Source organism: Tuber melanosporum (assembly GCF_000151645.1).
Source record: "Tuber melanosporum whole genome shotgun sequence assembly, scaffold_93, strain Mel28".
Lineage (NCBI taxonomy): Eukaryota > Fungi > Ascomycota > Pezizomycetes > Pezizales > Tuberaceae > Tuber > Tuber melanosporum.
The window spans coordinates 36,785-59,898 of record NW_003299143.1 but is presented as its reverse complement, the minus strand read 5'-3'; the positions used below and the strand labels follow the sequence as shown (position 1 = coordinate 59,898).

The 23,114-nt window shown below is 46.4% G+C and overlaps 4 protein-coding genes; 3 read left to right on the top strand and 1 right to left on the bottom strand.

The window, feature by feature from the left end:
• The first annotated feature begins 4,033 nt into the window (after window positions 1-4,033).
• Window positions 4,034-7,887, top strand: GSTUM_00011946001 (uncharacterized protein). XM_002842240.2 has 12 exons: window positions 4,034-4,338; window positions 4,403-4,560; window positions 4,626-5,228; window positions 5,284-5,532; window positions 5,665-5,730; window positions 5,791-5,889; window positions 6,136-6,307; window positions 6,395-6,588; window positions 6,664-6,933; window positions 7,015-7,042; window positions 7,106-7,322; window positions 7,384-7,887. Exons 1-12 carry the CDS (start codon window positions 4,221-4,223, stop codon window positions 7,460-7,462), a joined length of 2,253 nt encoding a protein of 750 aa, XP_002842286.1. The 5' UTR covers window positions 4,034-4,220; the 3' UTR covers window positions 7,463-7,887.
• An 815-nt stretch (window positions 7,888-8,702) lies between these two features.
• On the bottom strand, window positions 8,703-12,717 carry GSTUM_00011945001 (uncharacterized protein). XM_002842239.2 has 9 exons: window positions 12,131-12,717; window positions 11,830-12,008; window positions 11,701-11,733; window positions 11,360-11,647; window positions 10,693-11,320; window positions 10,436-10,624; window positions 10,285-10,380; window positions 10,046-10,231; window positions 8,703-9,995 (listed from the first exon to the last, which is right to left on the bottom strand). Exons 1-9 carry the CDS (start codon window positions 12,174-12,176, stop codon window positions 9,082-9,084), a joined length of 2,559 nt encoding a protein of 852 aa, XP_002842285.1. The 5' UTR covers window positions 12,177-12,717; the 3' UTR covers window positions 8,703-9,081.
• A 3,827-nt stretch (window positions 12,718-16,544) lies between these two features.
• GSTUM_00011944001 (uncharacterized protein) lies at window positions 16,545-19,716 on the top strand. XM_002842238.2 has 8 exons: window positions 16,545-16,894; window positions 17,012-17,068; window positions 17,175-17,660; window positions 17,735-18,271; window positions 18,337-18,467; window positions 18,539-18,555; window positions 18,605-18,765; window positions 18,831-19,716. Exons 2-8 carry the CDS (start codon window positions 17,024-17,026, stop codon window positions 19,317-19,319), a joined length of 1,866 nt encoding a protein of 621 aa, XP_002842284.1. The 5' UTR covers window positions 16,545-16,894; window positions 17,012-17,023; the 3' UTR covers window positions 19,320-19,716.
• Window positions 19,717-21,623: 1,907 nt separating this feature from the next.
• GSTUM_00011943001 (uncharacterized protein) overlaps window positions 21,624-23,114 on the top strand; it is a 2,567-nt gene continuing 1,076 nt past the window's right edge. The window contains exons 1-3 of the mRNA XM_002842237.2: window positions 21,624-22,294; window positions 22,350-22,547; window positions 22,605-23,105. Of these exons, the coding sequence (XP_002842283.1) occupies window positions 22,040-22,294; window positions 22,350-22,547; window positions 22,605-23,105 (954 nt within the window). The 5' untranslated portion in view covers window positions 21,624-22,039.

The following is a 23,114-nucleotide window of genomic DNA, read 5'->3' as shown; positions in this document are numbered from 1 at the left end:
ATCTTTTCTGTCTTCTTCTTTCTTTGTCTTATGATAGCTCTAGGCCTCTGCCTACGTTACCGATAGTACAAGACCTTTGTCTTCTATCGGAAACGCCTATTGTAAGCTTTCTCTAACTCGTTTTCGTGACGAGTGCTTCTTGGCGTAATGATAACGTTGCAATAAAGATAAAGATCGTAAAGGTGTTTTATATTCGTTAAAGTAATAAATAGGAAAAGTACTTAGAACAAAGCGTGAAGAACCTATCTTCCTCGGCCTCATTGGCCTCCTTATATAGTATTCTTCCCGCCTGTAGTCATGTGACCTAAAGTGGTCACATGTGCGAAACCAAATCATAACAAACTAGTCATGTAACCAATGTGATCACATGCTCAAAACCCATGACCTTATAGCGAGGTCATGTACAAAACTCATAAACTAATCATAACACAATAAACAAGTCATATGACTCGACTGAGTCATATGCACGAAACCCATGACCTCATAATGAGGTCATGTGCAAAACATAAATCATATGCGCAAGGCTTACCCACAAGGCATACTCGCAAGGCATACTTGTCAGGCGCATGTCCCATGACTCATACTTGAGCCATGTGCGAAAGCATTACAAATCCCACACATAACAAATCATATAACCCTAATGAGTCATATGTGTGAAACAATAACGTACCTGTAACTCATAACTATGCGTCACGTGAAAACCCTTTTCTCGCTAAGCCACATTCGTGACAGTAAATAACCTTTTCTGGAAATCTCATAATCTGCTGATCCATTTATAGGCAGCACAAGACTAACAATGCAAAATGCCTTCCTTACTATCACCACTTTCTCAACTCCTGATTAACCTCTTCTTCTCTTCCATGATTTCTTCTTTCTCCCTCTCTATTTCATCTAGCCTTGCCTTTAATAAATCCTATCAGTACCTTAGTTCATATACTTTTTTTCTTTTTCTTTTACTTTCAAGTATCCAGGTAAGTTTCCTCTCATATAATTATTTTGTAAAATGTACTAATCTTTAGGATATCTTTGAATGATCTGTTTATTGAAACATCAAAAAGCTGCACAAGGCCAGTACAGCTACCAGGAATAACACCGAGTATTATATCATTCACTTGCATGGTATCAAGAACCTCATCTGTTTTGTGTCTGGAAAACAAATCAAGTGCTAACAGGGTAGATTGATCCTCCAGTACAGGAACCAAATGTTCTTCCAACCATTCAATTATGTTCTGACTCTTTGTGTAGGCTGTAGGATTGAACTTGACTATGATGCAGGAGTAATATTCTTTCATTTCAGTAAGTACTGTTGCTCCTACTCCCTTCTTTTTAAAAAAATTAATAGCTTAACTCTTGGTACATTGTTAGCAAAGATGTTAAGCTGTGTAGTCTCCTGCTACTTGTTCTATTCTGACCACTGACTTGACTGCATCCAGATTGTCTTTTCTCCAGTACTATTATAAGTATGCCCCCAGCAAATTTATATGGAACAAGAGTCTGATCCATATTATAGATATTACTCAGGCGGTACCGGCCAATGATAGCAGGAATATCATCCTGCTCCACCTCACTCTCCAAACAAAGCTGCAAATTTTGTCTGCCGAACTAGATCCAGTTGAATATTGTCTTTTCAAAGTCTACCAATAGTTTACTGGCTGTATTGGTAATTGCACAAAGACTAATATGATGCCATGATAGGAAACCTCAAAACTATCTATTGGAAAATTAAAATTTGGTAAGTTCTTCCTCACTATAATGCTTTTGGACTAATTCCTTCTCTATCTCTACTCATTTCCTTTTTCTTCCCCCATCCAACATACAAGACTGACTACTTTTTCCAGTTAGATAATATTCTGGCTCTATCTCCTTCTTCCATGTCGAAAGATTTATTGCTGGAATTTGAAAGCTGGCTGTAACTTCAGATCATATTAGTTTATAAAAGCAAGACAGGTCACATGGTATGCTACTCATTTTCCAATAGCTTATAATTTACTGTATAGGATCATTGAGGATTGCTGGTAGGCTCCTGTGGCTTTCAAAGGACCTGAGATAAGTATTTTTGCTTTGAACTAGTTTTCTTTTTAACCCCAGCATTGAAGCAATTAGGAGAAAGAGCTGGAAGTTGAGGTCAGACATAGATGCGTCCAGAAAGTTGATTGATAACTACCTAAATGCATTCTGGAATTACCTATTAGCTCTCTTTAGTTCAACTCTGAGTAACTTTTATAAGATCTCACAGAACATCTCTGATGTGAATTGGTTTTAAACTCTTGTGACAACCTTTGGGTATTATATTTTCGTATTTATAAAATATACTGATAATATTGCCTATCTCTCTTGCTAACTACACTGATCGGATGATATTAAAACACTGTCATGTAGGTTGCGTGGTTGACTTTCACCTCATATGAGGTTGAGATTAGCACTTGTCTTAGACTGCTAAATTTTCTTAGATACTAATTTCCAACATTCCCGTGTTCCAAACTCTAAACTTACTATCCAGTACACAGTCTGCTTATTCAAGTTTTTACAGTACTCTAAACTCTTAATAATTCTCAATAATTTAAAGATGATAAATAAGGACTAAAATATGATATCCTAATTGGAAATTTAAGATCTTGCTAATAGCTTGTTAGTTGAAAACCAAGTTAAGAATATATATAACTTGAAATTCTACTCAAATTTCTGAATTCAGATACAGAGACGGCAAATCTAACACAATTCACTTTTGGAAATACCTCCTAGCCTTGTGTGTTTCCTCTTCCTTGTATTGGGTGTCAATCAAGAGTTTTTCCTCTCTCTTTTTTCTAATACACTTTAGCCCATTCACTTCCCTGTCTGACCCGCTTGCGGGCCCAACATGTTATAGAGCAGGTAATAAAAACCCACACCAGAAACACGGCCCTGCTGTCATAGTAGGTGCGGCATTTTGCTTGGTAGCGAATACTAAGAAGCCCTTAGGATACTTGCTGTCCCCACATATTCTACCTGTACCAGTACCATAGTGAAGTTGTTTCCCCGGTCTAGTCTGCATCTGGTCCACCGAGTGAGGCGTGCTCAAGATATCTATTCCGCGACAATCTCATTCGCATCTACTGTAAAAACCGGAGCCTTCTTATCCAAAGCTTTTACCTACCGTTATTCTATACCAACTCAAGTTTTCTGCATATAATATCACTCGAGTAGTTCAAAGACCGTATCATAACATGACACATTGTCAACCTATCGATGATGCAGAAGTTACCAGTATTCCTATTTTCAGGTTACTTGCTGCTAGCGTTTCCGAGAAGCTTCTCGGAGTCATAACAACTATATCGGGGTGCTTCCTATGACGAGCTCAAGGATAATAAATTATTTGAAAGTTAACTGCGATTCCGTCAATTGAAATCTGTCTTCTTGCGTGGTAAATCCTAATACCCCAAAGGGCGATCTTAAAAAATTCACCTTAGATACAGCTGTCAGCTGTGGTGTTGTAACCATCCTGCTCTATTTTTCGTTTGCAGACTTCAGTCCTAAATTCCCGGGTTGTGGCAAAGTGGCGGCAGGTGCCGCACCACCCGAACTCACTCGGTTTTACAGTTCCTGCATCCACTTACCGACAGCGTAATATGTTCTGGAAGAGACTCGGGTGGTGCCCAACCTAAATTAAAATTTACCAACGAGAGTTGAGTTGTCTATTCACTAACAAGTTATGATACTACTTTTTTTTGTCTTACTACACCCAAGCTTCATCATAGGTTTCTCACCTCTGTTACCCACTGCCCTCTGTCAGGTGGACCATAGATAATTTTTGTTTTCTATAAGTGGCGATTCCCGGGGATGGGATTTTTCGTCTCAACGGAAATCTGTCAAGACGCTCCGGTAACAGGGGAAAAAGGGGGTTTCTCTTGGCACGGAAGAGTGCTCCCATCATCCTGCGTGCGGCTCCTAGGTGGCAGCTTCTTTCCGGGAAAAGACCACCTTTCAACTTTGCCTCTGCTAGTGTAATCACCATTCGGATTATTCACTCACTTAGGAGCTCCCCCAGGCTTTCTATTTTGTTCTTTTATTCTTTCTTTCCTTCACTTGGATTTTCTTCCTTAATATTTGCACTTATTGCGCCCTTTGCACCTTATCTCCCCCTCTCTAGACTGAATCCCGTCAACACCGTGAAACTTACCCCGAGTTCAGTGAACACGAACACCGAAACTGCAAGGCAACGACTTAATTATCAAGCTGCGGTAATGGATCGCGCTTATGCTCGGACTGCTGAAGATACTTTAAACTTCTTCAACGTCGATGAGCGCACTGGCCTTGACGACCAGCGGGTGAAAGCTGCGATTTTGAGATATGGGAGAAATGGTAAGACAGCTCCGTGTCTGGGCTAACGAGTTTTAAACTTTGGCTAACCTACCTTGTGGATCAGCACTCCCAGAGGAACCTCCGACCCCATTATGGCAGCTTGTCCTGGAGCAATTTAAGGATCAGTTGGTGATAATATTATTGGCATCTGCGGCTGTGTCGTTCGTATTGGCTTTTCTGGAGGAGGGTACCAGCCTGACAGCTTTTGTCGACCCTGCTGTTGTGAGCGATCCTTTTTACATATCACTGACTTACGTTTTGAGTAAAATTGCTGATGTTTGGCGAAGATTCTCACTATCTTGATTCTCAACGCGGTTGTGGGTGTTTCCCAAGAAAGTAGTGCCGAAAAGGCGATTGCTGCCCTTCAGGAATATTCTGCCAACGAAGCAAAAGTTGTGCGCAATGGCCATGTCTCTAGGATTCGTGCTGAAGAGCTTGTCCCCGGTGATATAGTCGACGTAGCAGTCGGCGATCGGATACCCGCCGACTGTCGCGTAATTGCCATCATGAGCAACACTTTCCGTGTCGACCAAGCAATCCTCACCGGTGAGAGCGAGAGTGTCAGCAAGGATACCCGCCCTGTCAAGGATTCTATGGCTGTCAAGCAGGATCAAATAAATATGCTCTTCTCCGGAACAGCGGTCACGGTCGGACATGCCAGGGCTGTTGTGGTTCTTACCGGTAACTCTACTGCTATCGGTGATATACACACTAGTATCACCTCGCAGATCTCAGAGCCTACGCCATTGAAGCAAAAGCTGAACGACTTTGGGGATGTTCTAGCAAAGGTTATCTCAGTAATTTGTGTAATTGTCTGGCTTATTAACATCGGAAACTTTAGTGATGAATCTCATGGTGGTTGGCTGAAAGGTGCTATCTACTACTTGAAGGTAATAGTCATCGGGCCAATTGGTTTACGGGAAAAAGGCTAACAAACTTTGATAGATCGCCGTTTCATTGGGAGTCGCTGCCATTCCGGAAGGTCTCGCCGTGGTCATCACAACTTGTCTCGCCCTTGGGACTCGCAAGATGGCTGCAAAGAATGCTGTTGTCAGGAGTCTGCCTTCGGTTGAGACTCTCGGAAGCTGCAGTGTTATTTGCTCTGATAAGACCGGAACCTTGACAACTAACCAGATGAGCGTATCGAGGGCCGTTGTCATTGGCGAATCTCAAATGGAACTTAATGAAATTACAGTTGATGGAACCAGCTTCTCCCCAGTTGGCGCTATCAGGGACTCATCTGGAAATATCCTGGAATCTGTCGCAGGTCGTTCAATCACTATTCGCAGACTCGCCGAAGTTGCCGCAGTTTGCAATGGCGCCGAGCTCTCTTATGATCCTAAAACACAGACTTTCACAAACGTTGGCGAGCCCACTGAAGGTGCTCTCAGGGTTCTGGTTGAGAAAATTGGCACCCCCGACACTACCTTGAATCTACAAACCTCATACAAGGCAGTTGAGAAACGCCTCGATGAAGCTAATAGATATTACGAATCTCGAAACCCCCGTCTCTCAACTTACGAGTTCTCTCGTGACAGGAAGAGTATGTCCGTATTAGTAGGGGATCCTCAAAATCCCCGCTTGTTGGTCAAAGGAGCTCCCGAATCGGTCATGGAAAGATGTACTCACGCCCTCATTGGTTCTGGCGGACAGAAGGTTCCTTTTGGTACCAAGACTCGAGATCTCGTAAACGCCAAGTTGTTGGAATATGCAAACCGTGGTCTCCGTGTTATGGCGTTTGCTATTGTTGATGATATTGGTGACCATCCTCTAATCCGTTCTGCAACTACTACCCAGGAATATGCACAAATCGAACAACGTATGACTCTAATTGGTCTCGTTGGTATGTTGGATCCCCCTCGCCCCGAGGTTGCGAACTCGATCAAGAAGTGCCGTGATGCTGGAATTCGTGTCGTCGTTATCACTGGTGACAACAAACAGACTGCTGAGACTATCTGTCGTCAAATTGGTATCTTCGGGGAATACGAGAATCTTACTGGAAAGAGTTACACTGGCCGTGAATTCGATGCTTTGAGTGAAATTGAACAATTGGAAGTTGCCAAAAGAGCGAGCTTGTTTTCTCGAACCGAACCAACTCATAAAAGCAAACTTGTTGATCTCCTTCAGGGTGCTGGCGAAGTTGTGGCAATGACTGGTGACGGCGTCAATGATGCCCCGGCCTTGAAGAAATCCGATATCGGCGTGGCGATGGGCAGTGGAACGGACGTAGCGAAATTAGCAGCAGACATGGTCCTCGCGGACGACAATTTTGCTACAATCGAACTCGCCGTCGAAGAAGGCCGCTCAATATACGCCAACACCCAGCAATTTATCCGTTACTTGATCTCTTCCAACATTGGAGAGGTGGTTTCCATCTTCCTGACTGCCGCGGCAGGCATGCCCGAAGCGCTCATCCCCGTCCAGCTCCTATGGGTCAACCTAGTCACCGATGGGCTCCCGGCCACCGCCCTATCCTTCAACCCCCCAGACCACGACATCATGAGACGTCCCCCGCGTGGAAGAGATGAGGCACTCGTTGGAGGCTGGCTCTTTTTTAGATACATGGTCATCGGCGTGTACGTTGGTGCCGCGACAGTCTTTGGCTATGCCTGGTGGTTCATGTTCAACAGCGAGGGTCCCCAAATTACCTTCTACCAACTTACGCATTTCCACAAGTGCTCAACAATGTACCCGGAGATTGGCTGTGAGATGTTCTCGAATGACTATTCCAAGACTGCATCCACTATCTCCCTGTCCATCTTGGTAGTCATTGAGATGTTCAACGCTATGAATGCACTTAGTTCTAGTGAGAGTCTGCTTACCCTGCCATTGTGGAAGAACATGAAGCTTGTCTACGCCATTACCCTTAGCATGGCCTTGCATTTTGCACTCTTGTACACCCCCGTCCTTCAAGGTCTGTTCTCGATTGTGCCATTGAACTTGCACGAATGGCAAGCTGTGGTGTATATTTCTCTTCCAGTCATGTAAGCCCCCCAATCTTCTTCCTCCCTTCGTGGATTAAATAGAGGCTAATCGCGACAACAGCTTTATCGACGAAGCTCTTAAATTCGCCGAGCGAAGATTATACCTTCAACAGCCCACCAACAAAGCCAAAAATGAGTAGACTTTGCCGCAACCTACTTCGCAACCATTAGCCTCCTCCCACTCAGCTACCCCCTGCTTTCTCATCAATTTTCTATTTTTTGTTCCCTTTTTTCTTTTCTTTATCTTTGCCATGGCCTTTTAGAAAAGAATCCTGCCTAGATATTTGATGTCTTCCCTCTGTAGATTTTCATCTCGTTTTGTCATTTCTTTTATTGTTTGGATGGGTAGGATATGGTAGGCTTGGTTTGGTTTTAAGGGAAGCTGGGGAGTGTGGGTTATCATATCAAGCCTTGTTGGCTTTTTTTCCGGGAACAGAAACAAAAAAGGCAATTGTATATGGCTCGGAGAGGTGTAGGCTAAGTTAAGGTACACGAAGAGGAGAAAGGTAGAGAATGGAGAGGAAACGGTGTACTTCTAGAGGCTATAGAATGCATTTCGACCACCACTCTTGTTTGAAAATTTCCATGTATGATATGATATGTACTTTGTGACGCAAATAAACAAAAAGCGAATGCCCCAAACTAAGAGAACGGTGTGTATTACCCTCCGAGAGTGGGGCAGCCAAAGTTACCGAAATTACCTTATTCCGATAAGCAAGACCTTATTTGAGATTGCTAAGGATGCCGAGGAGGATTGCCCTCTGGGGCCCCCCGCCGCGGCCCCAGAACACAAGTGCCGCCCGGCATCACACCAAGTCACGCCGCACCGAGACACACCACAGCCCAAACAGACATCACAGACATGTATAAATCCCGGACAGCCATATCCGGCACGAGCATAGCAAACCCAGCGTCAGCGCTTACTATACTTAACTCAAGCATCCGGGAGAAGCGGTAGGCAATCTAGAACTCCATCCCCAAAGGACTGAAGAGGCAAGGCAGGGAAACCCCAGCAGAAAGGAGGCAGGGCAGTGAAGGAGGAGCGGGGGAGAAATAGGATCGCTGCTCAACCGAGTACTTCCTCATGGCGACCGCCCAAAGTGTAGTGCGCTTTCTATCATTTATAACTTATAATAAGTCACTCTGCCTAACTTTCAAGTTGGACGCCACAAATTGAATAGCCGCCCCTGGTTGGCCGGCTCGCCCCCTCCAACGAAAGGTATGGATATCTCATAATTTATTCACCGAGTGAGCCTTTATGATCCATTCCCGAATGAATCGCATGGATCTTCATCTTTCTATAGCGCAACTGGCAGCACAGCACCTCACCGCAACCCTAACCCTCGCACTCCGAGTGTGTCCATTCACCAAGCACAGTACTACCGGGGAAGAGAATATTCATGATACATATCGAAAGAATGAGCGAAACAAGCTTCCTCCCACAAACAGGAGTAAGAAAGAGGAAGTAGGAATAAATGAAAAAAGAGACACGCTACCGCACCGCAGTGCTTCGCCTCTTCCCACGGGGCGGGAAAGAGCCAGCGACAGAAAAAAAGAACAGGAAAAATAAAATAAAAATTAAAAAAAGTCCCAACCAATCCGCACCCAGACCGAGACCAGACCGTTCTTTCCAGACCAATTTCCCCATATCCTCATTAAGTCAGGCTAGCTAGTATGGCAATTACCAAAGTTTCGTTTTTTTGAACGCAGGACGGGCAGGTGTATGGTAGGTTACATAAACCAATGAATGATTGGTGTATTAGTCATCCATAGGACGATCGGTAAGACTCACGCCCGCAGGCCTGTCCTCTTCAAAGCTTCCCCCCATAGTCAAAGATTCTCTCTTCGGCCCTCCAGCCGCACTTCTGACAAGATTAGCTCCCTTGCGCGGGAACCTAGTGCTACCACCGGCTTGTGATTTCCTAGTCAGCGAATTCGACTTTTCTAGTCCTGCAGTGGGAGTCGCGGGAGAGGACTCCCCGGACTCATGATGGGCGAAGGACTCCGGCTCGCCGGAGACCCTCGGCGCTTCAGCCTCACTATCGAGTTTCTGGTCTCGGTCGAGCGAGGAAGCACCTCCAGGCACTTCAAGGGACGAAGGCCGGTACCTTGAGCCTCGGGGAGAGCCGCTAGTAGGCGAAGTTTGAATGGGAAATCGGTTCCCGCCGTCGGTAGATACTTCTCTCCTGTGGCGAGAACTCGGAGCGGGGCTGGAGGGCCGGGAGCGCGCCGCGCCGATAACTGCGCGGTTGCGAGCTTCAACAAACGCCCGGCGTTGGGACTCATCCGTGGAGACAGCTCGGGCACGACCAGAGTTGAGGGTTGAGGCCCGTTTAAGTTCGCCAAAGATTTGCTCCTTGTGAGCGAATAGGTCGCGGACAAGACGGTAAGCGTAACGCTCATGTTGGGTGAGGGATGATTCTACACGTGGGCGAAGGATGCAGCTTGACAAGCTCTGGGCCAAGGTGGTAACATAGGCCTCGTCCGCAGAGGTAAGCTCAATGAGACGAGTAAAGTGAGTAGTAATGGCGTCGAGAGTGGCAATGTTGGTCAACGGCAGGCTTCCAAGAGTGTTTTGAATTACCGCAAGTCGCTGTTTCTCTTCTCCTTCTGTTCCGTGTGTGGTGTAAACCGTTTTGATGATTTCATACTTATGGGAGGAAACAAGAGTGTCTGCCAAGAGTCAGCAAAGGCAGTTCAGCGCTAAAAGCGGATATCCGTACCAGGCAATTCGAGGAGGTAGAGCTTCAGAACACTGGCAACGATAGGAATCTCATAGGTTGCGAGTGCCTCCTTGGGGATCGCTTTGCCAGTATTGATAGTATTTCGGAGGTGGTGAGTGGCAGCAAGTGGAACATCTACAAGCCAAATACCCCTTCGCGCCTCGTCACCCTCAAGGTCAGGATAATCTACACGGAAATATTAAAAGTTGATCAGCCACACGTTATTCTGGGTGGCTTACGGTGATCCAAGTAAGTAAGGATCGACGTGATGATGATCGGCACACGTTTACGATCCGCCCTGGCGCGAGCTTCAAGATCCACACCAAATGTTTGTTCTATATTCCAGCGTAAGTAATTGCTACAGCGCATGACTTCTCCCAGGAGACCTACCGTCTACAGAATTATAATAGCTCTCATAAGTCACCACTTTTGGCACATATGAACCAGTCCTATAGGACTCAAGCATATAACGCAAGTCCCCAAGAGGTTGGATAGTCTCCTGGTAGAGGAGCATGTTGTCTACGGTAGCTTGAATGCTTGGGATGACATTCGAGATTGCTCCTGAAAGGTCCAAAATGACTATTTCCCGAGTCAGCATCAGTAGTTTATGGGGAAACTTCCAGTCGTGGATATCTCAGTTGCCTTACCTGATTTAATGGCCTTTAGACGGTCCAATTCGCACCTCTCCATAAACTTCAGGTGCTCCATCATGCTCTCCTCCAAGGCACACCTCATCAAATCCAACTTCTTCACCCCAGCCTTGTACCGTTCATCGGCTTCGCTCGCCTCTCTCCTCAACCTGTCGCCGGGGGTCTCGCCCGGGTGCTGATTCGTGAGTAGACCCCCCAAATAATCACCAACGTAGGCCATTGTTGGGCTCTCAGCCGTATCTCCCCCATTCTCCAAGGGCCTGACAGACCTCTGCGCTGGCTTCTCCGGCTTTCCGGTAAGTTGGAAAGTCTTTGGACGCCATTGGTAGTGAAGCTTGGAACTGTTCGCGAAGGTATTTCCAACGGATCCAACAAGTCTCAAAAACCCGTGGGTGACCAAATCCTGTCCAATGCGTTCCGCGTGGGAGATCGAGGTAGCTCCAAGGTTCTCCTGGATAAATTTGACGATGTTTTCTCCAGTGGAAACATTCTGGTAGGTTCCCAAGATAGCAACCTTAACTTCTCCCAAGGGGATGGTTTCCAACATATGTGCCAACATCTTCTTCACCTCAGCCGGTTGGTAGAACAAGTCACCAATTTCCAACGGCTCCTCATCTTCTGGATCCTCAGGTTCTGGTAATTTGATTTCAGGTGCGGCAGCAACCGCCGCTGGTGCCGTTGGGGGAGCTGTTGCAGAGGACGGGGTTCCTGGCGCTGGCACTTGGATAAATTTAGTCTCTTCCTCCAAGTCCTCAACAAGACGACACTTGTTGAAATAGTGGGACCGAAGCTTTTTCACAGCTTCTGCCTGTTTATCGTGGCTCTTGATTTGGGCCTGTAAATCATCGTGAGAATTGATGATGCGTTCCCCATGGGCTTCGCACCACTTGGAGAAAGGGTTGATGACGAGTTGGCGAATATTATCTGCAACTTTACGGTGATTTTTTCCGGCCTGATAAGGTGATAAGTTCCATCCAGAGTAGATAAGGTAGTGTGGTAACTCACATCATCCATTTCTTTCCTCAACCCATCGAATGCCTAAGATTGCCAAAGTTTATTCGTCAGAACCTAGTCCACCCCCTCCCCCCTATCGCAAGCAACGGGGCACAGGATTAAAATAAAGCCAAACAATACCTTTCGCACACTAGCGCCATCATCCCGGCCGAACCCACCCGGCTTCTCAGCTCCTGCGGGGATAGTAGCAAGTCTTTGCCCATACGCATCCTCCGCATCAGCCCGTAACTTGGAAATCTGCAAAATTTGCTGGTTCTCTATTACGCCCTGCTGAAGTTTTCCGAAAAGGACACCAAGACCTATTTCACCCCCAAGTTAGCACATCTGAAGACGGTGCGTTGTCTCCAAGAGGGAAATTGGGATGCGGAGGGGAGAGGATGAAGTGAGGGGCTGAGTTTGACAAAAGGACGATCCAACTAACCACCAGCGTAGTCGCCCGACCAAAAAGAATCTGCAAAACCAGGCATTTCGTACGGAAAAGAGAAATAGAAAAGCTAACGAGTTAACCAGCGCAGCAATAGCTTCCTAGCAGCAGTATCGATGATGCCGTTTAGTTCTGTTTCGTTATGATATTTTATCCCGTAGGTGATGCGGTGTAATAATCCTCTAGGGAATGATTCAAAGGAACGGAGGAGATCAAGTGGTAGATGAAGGAGTTGTTACGACAGTCCTTGTGAATGTGATGATCGTTGTGCAAAGTGGGTTTTCAGCCTCTCCTCCTCGTAACCCCCTAAAGCTTTTCGGGGTGTGTACCTCGAAAACACAACAGTAGGCAAGCGCAGGAAGGAGTTGACGACCTCTGACTGACCGGGGTGGTGGGGTGATGGGGTGGTGGATTTCTGCACTCTGCAAACAAAAATAGTGTGAGGTGGTATTTGCACGAAACGAAAAGAACAGCTGAAAGGCAGAAAACTCAAAATGAATGAAAGGAGGGTCGAATATCAGAGGAGATAGAATGTAGCAGATTACGGTCCATAGGATGAAGAAAGGAAAGTTTATGGCTGAGAGAGGCTCAGATTCCTTCATTCGGTCTGGCAGGGAGAAACACTTGGGTAAGCGAAGACCCACAGAACTGAGTGAGGGCTGTTAACAAGAGATAATAATATTATTATGATAAACACACAATACCCAAACGACGGCAGGCCGAGAATCCCAGTGAATCATAACAGGCGCCACTCGAGTAAAGCATGCCTCACACAACTTAGACATACCAGTTTCACAACCCCTCGAGTGAAAGTGTGAACAGCATCAAGCAAAAAATGAATCCATACCCAAGGAACCCCCCTGCCCACAGAGAGAGGCAGTGGTTAACACCGTATATACCTCCCTGTGGCTACACTGCCCGCACGGTATCCGAACAGATTATTGACAGCCCTAAGGAGATTCCGTCCTGATCACCGGTGCACCGCACCCACCGCACAGCAGACCGTGAACTCTGCATGCACAAGAGTACTCGTACCCTGCCGTGGCCTATGAAATTCACATTCATGATACCACATGTGACCTTTTCAGTGGTTAGCCAAGCAAGTCTGGTAGACATGATGATCGTTTTCCAAGTCCTGAGTACTCGAGTACCGTGGCCTGAGCATAGTCGCCCCTTCTGTCTGGTATTAATTGTCCATGCTGCCATCCGTTGGCCACCAACTTAATCGGTGACATGCTCACAAGCACCAAACCGTACCAAATAAAGCATCATGATCAGCTCAAGATCACAACCACAGACCGTGGTGATTGCAATATAACCTCTCTCTTTCGCTTTAGCTATGATACATAGCTCCCTCCTCCCCCCCAGCCCGACTGCACGCGACTGAGCCCTGTGGCATGGACTATGTCAGATGAGAGCTGTCAGCTGGTAAAATTCTATCGTAACCCAATAAACCACCGTATATCCCCCGTCTATAAATTCAAGTTACAATATGATACTGGAGCCCATCGACGAACGAAGCTCCTCAGACCCCGTCGAGAACGTGATGGAGGGAATGACTTCATCAAGCTTGCCAACTTACTCGAGTACGAGTACAAAAAGGGTGGAGAAAATCCAAACCAAAATCGCCCCTTGAGCCGAGTTCGGCCGAGCGAGCTTCTTGCCCAAGCTATCACTCTTCAGCTAGCCAAACCCACATCAACTTGTCGCAACTGCAGGACGGCAGCAGTCGCTTCTCCCCCTGCATAATATACCGGTATCATACTTGTATAACAAACCTGACCCAGCTGATTGACCGCCACCGCCAATCAAAGCCACCTCCGAGCCGGCCGGTACAAATCAATCCCTCAAACCCGGTTGATTTATTCCGAACAGAAAAGAAGGGAGAAAAAAGAAAAGAATGCACAGAGTTGCGCGCATGCGTACCGTACCAGTATCTTTCTTGCCGAGCGACAGAATAAACACAGTCTCGATACTGGTACGGTACCGGTACTCCTGCCAAGATTCTTCGAGTACTCCTGTGTATGATTTTGTCGTCGCTCGCCAACACCGTGCGAGAGTAAGGTTATTAGTAGACCTTCACCCCTTGTAGCCGGCTCGTAAGATTTCGAATGTAATCAGCAAGAAGTCGGGTAACTCTAACTTGCCGATTCTAAAAGCTAACCTTTCCGGGCGCTTTTGGAATCGGCAAGTATTGAGTGTGGCGCATGGCGGCATGGTTCGTCACTCGGAAATTAGATTCGGTTGACTGAGGGCAAAAGATGGCTTTGTCCCCAAGCTGGCCTCGGGTGCTTGGCGGGAGGGTATGATAGGATACCGGTAGGGAGGACTTGTGATAAGATTCATTACGTGGTACCCACAGAACGATGGTGCCATGTCCCTTACAGTTACCGATACTCGAGTACTGTCCGGCGCGCATGGATTTATGTCTGTTCGAAATAATAAACGATACATCTACCCCGATGCGAGTATTGTCAACCCTCAGGCGCTCCTTTGACCTCATCAGCACAACCACTCCCCGATGTATTCACAAAAGATCACTCGTGTGGATGTCTCAGGCTCGACGGGTGGGGAATAACATGGGACTTTGTGGGCACGCTAAAGAAGGGCTAAGGTGCAGATGACTCTACTCGAGTACCGATGGTCAGCATTTTTAGAAATCGCTTTTGCTCCTCGATTGCCCAATCGGTAGATGGATGGTGATACATGGGCATTTGCGGGGGGATTTTTTTTTTTCTCCAAGAAAAAAAAAGGGCGAGGGTGGAAAACTGGTGGAAATATTAATAATGCAATGCTCCCCCTCATACCTTTTGGCGAGGGGAAACAAAAATGCCCTCTCAGGCTTGCACATATATTTTTTTTCACGAATAAGGTGGGTTTTTGCGAGTTTGTGTATTTTTGTGTATAGAGGTCATCGGGCCCGCACCTCCAGGCTTACCTATGTATCATACCGGTACTCGAGTACCGTGCCTGATAGAGTGGAGGAGAGGAGTAAGAGTTCCGTAAACTTTGTTTGTGGAGGAGGGTTGCCGATACTGAGTCGTCTTGAGGAGTTGTTTCTTCGGACATTCAATATCCAATGATCTTGGATATCATATCTTTAGATGGGAGCCTGATCTGATTTATCATGCCATAGTGATATACGGCACCGTATGTTTCGGCCAGAGGGAGGAGTTTCAGGTTCAGAGGTATGATAGCTTATGGAATTTGTTTGCTGACAGCCTGCCTGTTTGTCAAGATTATGGCAAGAGGAGGAGTACCGGTACCAGTATGATATTATAAAAAGTTGGAGCTTTGAGGAGCCTCAGTGGAAGTGCTTTTTTTCTCTCTTTTCTTTTCTTTCTCTTAGGCAGAGGTTTCTGACGTGCGGTACTGTACGGGGTACTTCATGAATGGGTTATCGGTATTTGTGTGCGACAGAACTATGACTCATGAGTTCAGCTCTCGCTGAGGGGGGTTGTTATCGGGGAGTCTAAGAGTTCTGGACATAGCTATCGCAGTGGTATCGGGCGAGGTCTGAGTACAGTGCATACAGTACGAGTACCAGTACGGTGTTAGTGGTAGTGGTACCGTAGGTTGAAGTTTGGCAAATATCATACCATAAATCTATCGATAAGAGAGGGGATGGACTGTGCTGCACAGCCACGTCCCTAAAGTTCTCGAATGGTACCCTTCCTTGTGCATCAGGAACAATACCGGTTCCATATTGAGAACAACAGCAGAGCAAGAGCCTTTTAGATAACAGTTTTTGGATATGTCCCTATGGACATTGTGAACTTTTATCGCAACTGCACTGTACAGTACACAGTACGTTATCAAGCCTGGCTTAGAACCGGTTAAGGTGTGCTGCGTTACCGTACTCGTAGTTCAGAGTTTGTTTTTGCGTGACCTACCGGCACCACCGTTTTCTCTTACTCGAGTACTCGTACTGAGGTACTGGAAATTCTGGACCTCATTCTCTTCCTTCTAGGCTCCGAAGGGAGGGGCAAAAGAAGGCTGCCATCTCATGCCCAGAGGATCTCCCACGGGATCGCGGCGGAACGGCAATTATTTTGTGATATTATGGTGTTAGACTCTCGTGGCCTTGGGTGCCCCTGTCTCTCGGCGGTCTATCAATGCTGGATCAGACTAGTGGCGGGCGGAGAGTGTGACAAGACTCACGCTTCCCGCACCAGAGCCTGAGGAGCAGCCTATTTGGAAATAAGACCTTTCCTCTCACCACACTCCAGGGAAGAAAAGTCCGTCTCGTTTATGCTTGTCACTTACCCGAGCGTAGCATTATTCGGTAGGCGAATTACTCGAGTAGAATCACCCTGAGCTTCTACTCGTAACCTCCTTTCCCGCTCTGTTTCTTCCCCACCTCCACCCCAAAGGAAAGGAAAGGAAAGAGAAAAAAAAAAAAAAAAAAAAAGTCACTGCCGCAGTGAGGCTGTAGCCTGTAGGTAGGTGATAAACGGCGGTGTCAGCCAACCAAGGAAGAACCCACGCTGCCCCAATCCGCAACTCTAAACTCTAAACCTTACCCTCTCTTGGTTCTATCATACGGTACCTATCCTAACTATCCACCTCTCTTCCCCCTCTACCCCTTCTTTCTTCCAAGACACAAACCTGCGAGCCCTCCGACATCATCGACATCTCCGTTGCCCTGCCTTCTTATTGCTAGGCAATCGCCCACATCGCTGGAGGCTGATACCTTCCATCATCCCTTACGCTCCGGTACTTAACGCGTCTCGGCGCTTCTGAGCAAACCCCAATTGACCTGTACGTATCCGACCCCAAATAAAATCACCCCTTCCGAGTTTCTTCCGAGTTTCTCCCTCGCCACCCCTATCTGCTGTACCGCACACCGCACTGTTCCTTTGACTCAACGAAATTTAGGTTCTCGCGATAATGACCCCTCGTGTTGAGGGAGCCGCCGTGCGCAAGCGCAGCCAGGTAAATATTCTGCTCAATAGTCATCCTTATCTTGAACTTTTTGTGTGATGCGTGTCTTTACGGAGCACAAGGACCAAATCTAACTGAATTAATCTGTCCCGTGTAGCCGTCATCCCCGGCCTCTAATAAAAATTCACCCAAGAAAGTCAAGCGCCAGCCTGATGATGATGTTGACCAAGTCGATGGGAGTGCTATAGTTGAGGATAGGGAATCTCTGGAATCTCTACTAAACCCGCAAGGTGACGTTACAATTACTCGTACTCCAGCATCCTCCCCTCCTCCTCAGGACACACAGGTAGCTTCGCAGTTTTACTATCCACCGCTTTCTGAGCAAGGAGTCGACGAAGATGACGAAACCATCTGGGGATACCTTTGGCCGTTGACACAGAAAAATCAGAGTGTCATCAAGCTCAACAAGACCCCCCAGGTTTCTACTCCAAATAAGGACTCTCCTAAAAGCGCCGAGAAGAAGAAACCTAAGAATAATAATAAGAAACATGGCACTGGTGGATTCGTGATTGGGCGTCATGTCGAGTGTGACTTAGTCATTGACCATAACGTTATCTCGAATAGACATTGTGTGATATATAAGGTAGCACTTGTCTCTTAGCGCTCCTAAGACACTTATTTGTGAATGATGGCTAACCATGTGCTGTGTTTGAGTAGGAGAATGCTGGTTCGCACCCTGTTGCGGTTCTCGAGGATTTATCTAGTAATGGTACCTGGGTCGCCGGCGTTATAATTGGTCGCAACCGTAGTCGTACTCTAGAAAACGGTGATGAAATTGAGTTCCCAGGGGGATTTCAGTACACTTTCAGATACCCGCCGCACATGCAATCCAGCGCTTTCCGCAATGCCTACGACCTTGGCCAGCAGCTTGGCTCTGGTCATTTCGCTACCGTTCATCTCGCCGTTGATAAGAAATCGGGGCAGGAGTTTGCTGTGAAGATCTTCAGAAAACGCCGTAATGAGGATAAGAGCAAGACTTCTGGGTTACAACAAGAGATCGCCGTCTTAATGTCTGTTAATCACCCCAACATATTGTGCCTTCAGGGCACCTATGACGAAGATGACGGTGTCTATCTTGTTCTAGAATTGGCTCGTGAGGGAGAATTATTCAACTACGTTATCCGCAATACCAAGCTTTCGGAGGTGGATACTCGCAAAGTCTTTGTTCAGCTGTTCAATGGCCTGAAATATCTGGTTTGTTCAACCTGTGAATCGAGCTATATCTCTTAGGATCCTTGCTAACACCGGAGAATATATAGCATGAACGCAATATTGTTCATCGTGACATTAAGCCGGAGAATATTTTGCTTTGTGACACCGATCTTACGGTTAAATTGGCGGATTTTGGTCTTGCCAAGATCATAGGCGAAGATTCGTTCACTACCTCACTGTATGCATCGGCTTCTTCTCCTTACTTTGTTGCCTTGTTGCGGCTTAGCTAACCCGGGTGTGTGAATATAGCTGCGGAACACCTAGCTGTAAGTCTTTTAATGCTATTGCCTATTAAGTGGAAACTGACAGGTTTAGATGTGGCGCCGGAAATCTTAGAGCCCTCTCGTAACAGGAAGTACACCAGAGCTGTTGATATGTGGTCACTTGGTGTTGTCCTATACATTTGTCTATGCGGGTTTCCCCCGTTCAGTGACGAATTATACACACCGGATAACCCGTATAACCTATCGCAACAGGTTTGCTATGTTTTTCATTTTCTTATGCTTCACCGTTTACCATTATATCTAACGCGCCCAAAAAGATCAGAGAAGCTAAATACGATTTTCCGTCCCCTTACTGGGATGATATTGCGGACCCCGCACTTTACCTGATTGAGTCCATGCTTGAAGTAAACCCGAACAAGCGGATCACTGTTGATATGGCGTTGAAACATGCCTGGACTGTTGAAGGCACCTTTAATCCTGCGGAATCGTGTGATTCTCTGGTTGGAGCTCTCGAGACGATGGGGCTTAGGAGGAGCGTCGGTCGTGAGCGCACTCTGTTGGCGGAGCATCCGGAAATAAGACCGACTAGGGCCGTTGAGACGGCTGTCGTTATGTCGCCCGTTACATCGCCATCGGTTGTCCCTGAGTCTGAGGGCGGAGGAGAGGAGGTTGTGACCAGAGAAACAGAGGTACGGGAAGGAAACCCTTCTGATATACCAGCCGTCATGACCGCTTTTATGCATGTTGGGGGGCGAGGTGGTGATGAGACTCTGTACCCTGACGATTCATTTGCCGAGAGCGCTTAGGTTTGATTAGTTAGCCAGAGGGGAGTAATTTGTGCGAGTGCAGATCTTTGTACGTCCAAAATCACATAGGTCGACCTTATCTTTTTGCGCGCTTCAAGCAGATTACTTTTGAGTTACTCCAGAGCTAAAAAAAGGGGCTGGTTAGTGATTTTTCTTCTTCTGGTGGATCTTGGGGGCACTTGCAAGGGAGGGGTGGGCGAATATTCAGGTGGTATCTTTGCGACTTCTTTTTCGGGCATTTCTTTTCCATACCATAAAAACTGCCTCTTCTATCTTCTCTACACAAGCGAGGTTTAAAAATCTGGGGCTTATCTTCGTTTCCTTTTAACAAAATATTTTTTCCCTGGGTCTTCTTAGTTTAAAAGGTGGTGAGCATTATTATTACTGATTTCAATTAGGTGGTGGTGGTGGCGGCTGTGGGGTTTGTGATGTTTCCTCCGAGGATTAATGTAACCATATTTTTTTTCCCTTGTGAATTACCTTTCGGTATCATACTAGCAAAGCCTGCGAGCTTTGGAAAGAGACGCTGGTATCGTTGTGGCGACGTCTCTTTGGCACAATTGGCTGTGCTAGTACTTGATGTAGATGGTGAATACTCGCCCCGAGATATATAGTAGCCTCTAGTGGCAACACGGTGGCTACTCTCCTCTGGCAGCCTTGACGATAGGAAAGTTATGTTGATAATAGCTATCGCTCATATATCAAGTATCCCTACTCGTCATTTTCCAACCTTTGTGAACACAACTACTATTGCGTACGGCCCCAAGGCCCTGACGTTAGGCAATGGTATCGTAGTCGTGTTCGCAAACGCCAGAAGATTACGAGTAGCCACCGGGTCTCTAGTAGGCAGTGTGCTGTACTTGTACAGTAATCGTACTCGTACTCGTACCCACGCGGCCGAATTGAAGCCGGGTGCTCTCATGGAGTACTCGTCCCAAGCAGGAAGTATCCGGGAATACGGGTACGAGTACACATGGGGTGGGGGTGGGGGTGGGGTTTGGCATATCTTGGGTGAGTTCCTGGTTTCGGTCAACAGTGGGCGTTCAGTTTAGCTACCGTGGTCTATTGTTGCTTCCAACCTTTCTCTTCATTTCTATTTCAGCATTGCAGAGGCATCTCCTCCTATCTTGCTTCCGCTAATGAGTTATCATTTAGGTATTCGATAATCGCATTTCCGCTTACCCCTTCATGTGAGCGTTCCAACCTCTGGGGTTCTTTTGGGGGTGACCAAGCCTCTCCTGTGAATAAGGAACAACATGTGAGGTGTTGTAATATGCCGGCGGTTTGGATGTTTGGGAAAAAAAGGTTCTTCAACTCGGGTTGAGTTTACCTGGGCCTGCCATCTGGGAATGCTGGTCCTAGCTCTCATTATTTTGAAGCGGTCTACTAGTACAGAGAGATTTTTTTCTTCAAGTTGTTGTTTCCTGATTGTTTTTAACTAGGGTTTTCCGTTTTTCCTTGCTCTACGAGTATGATACTATGTAGACTACCTTAGTATCGTATAATTGGGTTTTTTTTTTCCCTTTTTCTTGCTTTAATTGAGTTGTGCTGCTGATTCCAGATCGGAGGAAGTTGATGTTATGATACTTGTTTTTGTATGGACTGGAGGGGACCTACACAGGTCACTGCTCTATCCAACACTGTACAGTACTGTACCCCTTCCACACCTGTAGTTTTAAAATCGGGTACTGCACGGAAACCAATCTTCTACACTCTTTTTACTTAAACCAGTATTCTCTCTGAAATTGATTTTTCTTGTTTCCTCTACATTTGTGATATAGCATAATGTCCGGGTTGTTACTGAACTCCGTCGCTGTGCTCGGGTGCTGTGAGATCAGACAATGGCGCGGTTTTGCACAATTCAATTGTCAGCAACGGGTGAGCCATGGTTTTTCTGCCGGCGCCCCGCATAGACATAATCGTGACTTCACCACAAGTTGCTCGCCTCGAGATTGTGGGCTTGTTTCCATGATTAGATTGGCAGGTATTCGGGTTCTCGCAAGGATGGGAAATTGGGGGGCCACCCTTATATTATATATATATTTATTTTATTTTTATTTTTTGTGAAAAAAAATCGTTCTATTCGTACGAATACTTGTATACAGGTAGTATCATAATCATACGCGTTTTGTCTAGGCAATATAATGCTGTGCTAGGATACCGGTACCCTTGCGATCATTACTATTAGTGGAGGAACCGTATCCAACCGTATTCGTAACATAGTGATGCGGTAACTTGTTGTGATATAATACGAATACGCCCTGTGAAAATGAGATGTCGACAAGTGCATACTTCTTCTTGCAGCAAAGTCCCAAAGGACTGGGGCTCCGTGCAAGCAGACGATCAAGTTGGGCAAAGGTTGTCTTGCGCCAAGAATCCTGGCGGGAGTGCTGAAACTCCCCTTTCTGGCCTGAACGCCTCTGAGCCTCTGAGCCCCATGACAATCTTCTTATCCCCTTTTCTTGGGATCTCTAATACCGGTATTACCTTCTTTCTATTCTTTCTTTCTTTTTTTCCCCTTCCCTCCCCTTCTCGCCTCACCCTCTCTACTTTTCCTTCATTCCCTTATCTACCCCCTTCCCCCTCCGTCCATTCAATTCCCAACGGTTCAACTTCACTCTTTCGTCGTGTTAATTCTTTGTTGCTTTTTTCAAACTTCAACGTCTGTTTGAACGAACCCCTTGCTCTATCCAACGTTTGATACAACAGCAGCAACCAGAATGGGTGTCTTGTCAACTTTGTTGGTCCCCATGGGACCTTACTATGAAGAGCTTATGAGGCTTGGTGGACCTGCATTGTGTGGAATTGGGTTCATTGCTTTTGTTGTGCTGTCCGTCATTATCAATGTCCTCCAACAGCTACTTTTTGTGGACCCTACGAAGCCTCCAATGGTCTTCCATTACTTTCCATTTTTCGGTAGCACGGTGATGTACGGAATGGATCCTTACAAGTTCTTTTCTGGGTGCCGGGAGAAGGTTTGTTTTCTGGATTCTATATGCTGATTGCTGTATGAGGCTAATGTTCGCGTAGTACGGGGATGTCTTTACTTTTGTCATGCTGGGAAGGAAAATGACGGCGACATTGGGTCCTAAGGGGAACGATTTTGTGTTTAACGGAAAGCTTTCGGAGGTTAGCGCAGAGGATGCCTATGCACATTTGACGGTTCCTGTCTTCGGTGAGGGTGTTGTTTACGATGTTCCAAACCATGTCCTCATGGAACAGAAGAAGGTTGGTTATGCTCTCTGCACTAGCACTAGGAGCTCCATTTGACAGATTTGCTTCTAGTTCATGAAATTCGGTCTCACCACTGAGAACTTCCGTTCATATGTCCCCCTTATCGTCGAGCAGGTTGAGGATTATATTAAGAAGTCCAAGTTCTTCAAGGGGGCAAAGGGTTCTGTTCCTCTTTCGGAGATTATTCCTGAGCTCACTATCTTCACCGCCGCGCGTACACTTCAGGGTAAAGAAATTCGTGATGCTTTGGATGGCTCTTTTGCCACATTGTATCACCATTTGGATTCCGGTTTCACCCCAATGAACTTTTTGTTCCCATGGTTCCCCTTCCCACAAAACAAGCGCAGGGATCATGCTCAGCGCACCATGGCTCGGTTCTATATGGACAAGATTAAAAAGAGGCGGGCAATTGAGAAGGATGATGTTGGCCAAGAACGCTCGGACATGATGTGGAATCTTATGAACTGTTCCTATAAAGATGGGCGTAAAGTGTCTGATAAGGAGATCGCCCATATGATGATTGCTAGAACACTCGGGTCCAAACCAACAAGGGTAATATGG